The sequence below is a fragment of the Echinops telfairi genome, unplaced genomic scaffold, assembly GCF_000313985.2.
Source record: "Echinops telfairi isolate 266 unplaced genomic scaffold, ASM31398v2 ScPeMD7_7468;HRSCAF=8506_0, whole genome shotgun sequence".
Lineage (NCBI taxonomy): Eukaryota > Metazoa > Chordata > Mammalia > Afrosoricida > Tenrecidae > Echinops > Echinops telfairi.
This window is the reverse complement of record NW_022111369.1, coordinates 68,633,896-68,638,482: the sequence shown is the minus strand read 5'-3', so window position 1 is coordinate 68,638,482 and position 4,587 is coordinate 68,633,896. Positions and strand designations below refer to the sequence as shown.

The following is a 4,587-nucleotide window of genomic DNA, read 5'->3' as shown; positions in this document are numbered from 1 at the left end:
GGTTAAATAGGGTTAACTGGGCTGCTCAGGATTTATGAATTGAAGTGAGTGATCAACTCTCTTTGTCAAGCATCTCATGCTATGGTTATCGGTTGGATGTTGAAAACCAGGTATACGTACCTTAGCTTGATGACATGAGTTCTGATGAACCGGCTTTCTCCAGAACGCCGAAATATTCTGGACATCTGATTAGTAAGAAAATATATTAGTTTTAAGAAAAATTTACTCCCTGTCTTAGTAAAGACTTGAGGCAAAGGCAAGGATTTCAGTTTATGTTTCTTTGAAGATGTGTACATGGTTTATTCATAATAGTAAGGCAAAATCTATCCAAATCGCCAATCCTCTATAAGGAATAACAGCAATATTTACCACATAGTTATTTAAGGATTCATGAAATAATGTATATGTGCTCTACACAATTGATCTATGTATTGTGATGAATTTTATGAGCCCCAATAAATTGATTAGAAAAAAAAAAGAATAAACACTCCACTATTTTTAAAAGCAGTATCTTTATCTTTAAGAAAGTGCCACTCTAAGTTTTCTGCATTCATGTCTGACTATAGCATCTCCTCTACTATTGGTTTGTTGATTCCTGAGGGATTATTCTATTACTAGATCATCTGACATAAAGCATAACAAAATCTGTCTTGTGGTTCCAATGCCCTTACATGGTAGTCATCTCCCTATGACACATAGGCATTCACAACAGGTACTAGCTTCGGGAATAAGTTTCACTGTACATCATACCTTCAGCATTTTCTTACTCGGCATTTCCAGTATGAGCCATTGAAGAATTTTGGCTGTTTAGTGAATTGATTCCCTAAAAGGAGGTCCAACTAACTGCCACGGCCTTGGCATAACAGCAACATTCTACTGAGAAGCAGAAGTGAGAAAGTATAGGTCTGTGTAATGTTGGGAAAGTCTGTCTCCAGGGTAATTCTCCTCTTATCCAATTACTACATCCTTTTGTGACACTAACAACACCAATAGAATCTTCCCTTACCCTAAATCCACTAAATTAATCATAACACCTTATAGATTGTACCGCCTCAATATTTCATTTAACCTATATCTCTTCTTTCCATTCTGTTGGTTTGGTTAAAAATAAACTCCTCAGCAACTTGTCCCTTGGCCTTTGTGGCAGCCTCCTAACTATCTCTAGAAAGCAAACCCGAGTCATTTTATACACCTGGTTGAGAATACTTCATTGCTTATAATTAATGTTTTATGTGCACCTTCAATGGCCTGCATTCCCTATTCCAAAGACTTTTCTCAACTGAATTACTTGTTCTTTCATAATCACATTAGTGTAATCCACACTTCTGTGACTTATCATATTGTTGTCCCTCTTCATAGAATACAGCACCGTCTCCAATAAATTTCTTTAATTAAAACTCTGTTATTTTCAAGAAACTTTAATAAGAACCTAGAGTTGCCATTGCCAGCCTATTCAATGACAAATGATCTTTGCCTGCTTTCCTCAACGGAAGATGAACACGCCTGCCTTTGGGTCACGTAGGGAACTGGCACGTGACTCCTCTATAGTGATTATCATGCTGTTTTGCAGTGGTGTCTCTCCAGGACTAGACGGAGATGTGGGAGAGCAGTGTGCCCACTTTGCTGTGCATTTCCAGTGCTGAGTATTCCCTGGCGAGCTAGCTGCGAGCCCTCAGTGCATGTTTGATGAACAAGCGTATAATTAAATGAGTAAATAAAGAATTAATAATACAGTAACAAAAAAAGAGATTATAATATGTAATTTGATCTTATTTACCAAATATGTAATTTGGTCTTATGAATCACGTAGCACTGTAGAAGTGTTACCTCCCTGTGAATCTGAAACAAAGTGGGATCCGGAAGTTCCTGTGGTCACCCTATAGGCACAGCCATTGTAGTTTGAGTCATATTGGCGCCATGTTATTTTGGATTGCACTAAACTTCGCCTAGTTTATTTCATTTGTTTTTTCTTGAGAATAGGGAGACAAGTTTATTTGAAGGTCTCTAGGGAGTCCTGGTTGTATAATGGTTACGGGTTGGACTGCTACCCACGAGGTCACCAGGCGTTCCCGCGGAGAAAGACAAGACCTTCTGGCACTGCCCAGATTCACAGTCTCGGACACTCATAGGGCCGCTCCACCCTGTGCTGTGGGGTTGCCAGGCATCAGCATCAACTCTACGGCAATGAGTTTGTTTTCTTATGGTACCGCAGTGATAAGCCTGAGATACCCAGATATGTCAAGACAGATATTCCGTTGTTAGCCTAAGGAAGGTCTTAGAGATAGGGGTTTCTTAATGAAGGACACAAATACATGTTCTACTTATTGAGTTGAAATCTTATAACCAATAAATCTTGGGAGATGGCTTTCCTTTTCTCTTTCAAACTTAACTGGGCTAAGAAAACAATCCTCCTCCTCAGACATCTAATGATTGTGCTGATTAATTTCTGGGGAAGTTTTACACACTTTATACTTCTCAACCCAGAATTCAGTAATATAATCCAAAAACCCCACTGTCATTGAGCTGATTCTGAGCCATAATGAATAAACATAGGAATTCCGAGGGCTCTAGGGTGACTTCCGTAATAAAAATATAGTCCAAACTAAAAAAAATCACTTTTATTTTTCTCTTTGTATAGTTCAAACCTCATCCTAGTTATTATTCCACTTAAACAAAGATAGTGTCTAAGCATAACTGGCTGTTAAGGAAACACGCAAAGATAAATAAATAAAAACCAACCCGAAACCAAACGCCGTTTCGTCCTTGGCGTGAACTCCAGTATCAAAAACAGAACAAAACAAAGCGATGTGTTTGCAAGAGTACGTGTGGCTCCGATTGAAGGACCTGCTGCCCACTTAGTTGCTGTTATCAGCGAGCTGGAGCTTGTACCTTCCCTCTGGCTGAGAACAGCAAGCGCCTCACGTAATCAAGGAAGACCAGCACTTACTGGAAACCTTCTAAGGAATCCCTTGCTAGCTCCACCCAGAGAAGTCAGGCAAGTTCTGCAGCTTTTCTGCTGCTCTCAGATATTACCCACAGAAGCAAATGCACCAACAAAGGCATGCGTTTCCCCTTTCCTTTCCAGAAAGGCTTTCTACTGTCCCAAGAGATCTTTCTTTCTTTGAGCAAATAAAATACTGATTGCATGAGTCACCCATTTCATAATGATATGCTGCACTGTAGCGTCTCTTACTCATTGTAGCGTTTGGTCAGCTAAATTTTCAGATTGTGTTGTTAGTATTGCTAAGGAAGACCCTTAAGACAGAACGAGACGGTGACTGCAACAAAGCGCTCAAACGTACCTCCGCACAGGAATGAGCGCTGCTCTGTTCTTTGTACCCAGGGTCGCTGTGACTCAGAAACAACTTGGTGGGATGTAGAAACCTTGCTTTCTGTGCATCCATGCCCTTCCTTAAGCCGTAATATAAATTCATTTAAGGAGAGAACTGAACTGTTCTTCACAGACTGACACTAAACATGTGCTAAACATCACATCCAATGATTGATTATCCAGCTGGAGTTCATGGTAAACATTGTGAAGAGAAGAACATTGTAAAGAAAAAAAAATGCTGATTTTTGTACCCTATGACTCTTTCAGTACTTAGCCTCCTTTCTTTTGCTTTTTATTTTTTCATTCATCACAATTGATTAAGAATCTCCTGTATTTCAAAAACTGTGACAGATAGTGATAAAGGAAGGAACAAAAAGATATGGTCCTGTCTTCACAGAATAGATGGCAAAAAAATTACAAAAATCATCTAGTATCATAGATTTCAGATAATAGCAACTGTTATTGTTATCATTGTGTTGCGTAGGTTCTGAATCATAGTGACCCATGTAAGCAAAACAAAGCCTGGTGTGGTGCCACCATGTCAATCAGTGCTATATTTGAAGGTATTACTGCTTTTTTTTTAAGATTGTCTGGTTGCAATGTAAACTTAATATGAAAGATAGCTAAAGTGGTAGTGGAGTTCTTGGGTAGCACACACATTAACTTCCTGACTATTAACGGAAAGGTTGGTGGTTCAAATACACCTAGAGTAAGAACCCTCTGTAGCCGTTCTACTCTGTCCACATGGAGTTACCATCAATCAGAATTTAGCTGGCAGTGACTAATAAAAAGTGGAAGTATTAAAGATTAAGAATTCTCCATATGAAAAATGATAGCAGCTAAATATAAATGGACATAGTGAGCTGGAGGTAGACACATGACCTGAAAATAAACTCAACATGGATTAAAAAGTATGTAAAACTAGGGGAGTGGCTATGTCATTTGTTGCATGAGGAAAATAGATAATCAGAAAGAGAAGAATTAGCAGTAATTTGATTTGGACATAACTTTGAGATTCTTTTAAGAAATTCAAATGGAGACGTCAAGGAGACCATTGAATACGCAAGTAAGGTGTTTAGATAAATTCCTAATTTCCAACTTGACACTGAAAGTTTCTAGTTAAAAATTATCTTATATCTATCTACACAGAGTCCCTTGGTGGTGCAAATCACTACAACCTTTGCTTGCTAATGGGAAGGTTGGAGGTGAGAGTCTGTTCACAGGTGTCTTGAAAGAAGGCCTTGGTGAGCTACATC

The 4,587-nt window shown here is 38.8% G+C and overlaps 1 protein-coding gene across 1 annotated transcript in view; it reads right to left on the bottom strand.

The window, feature by feature from the left end:
- Positions 1-4,587, bottom strand: part of LOC101641114 (transmembrane serine protease 11F) — a 40,920-nt gene that overhangs the window by 13,141 nt on the left and 23,192 nt on the right. The window contains exon 4 of the mRNA XM_030888558.1: positions 121-185. Coding sequence (XP_030744418.1) covers positions 121-185 — 65 coding nt within the window. The remainder of the gene's footprint in view (positions 1-120; positions 186-4,587) is intronic.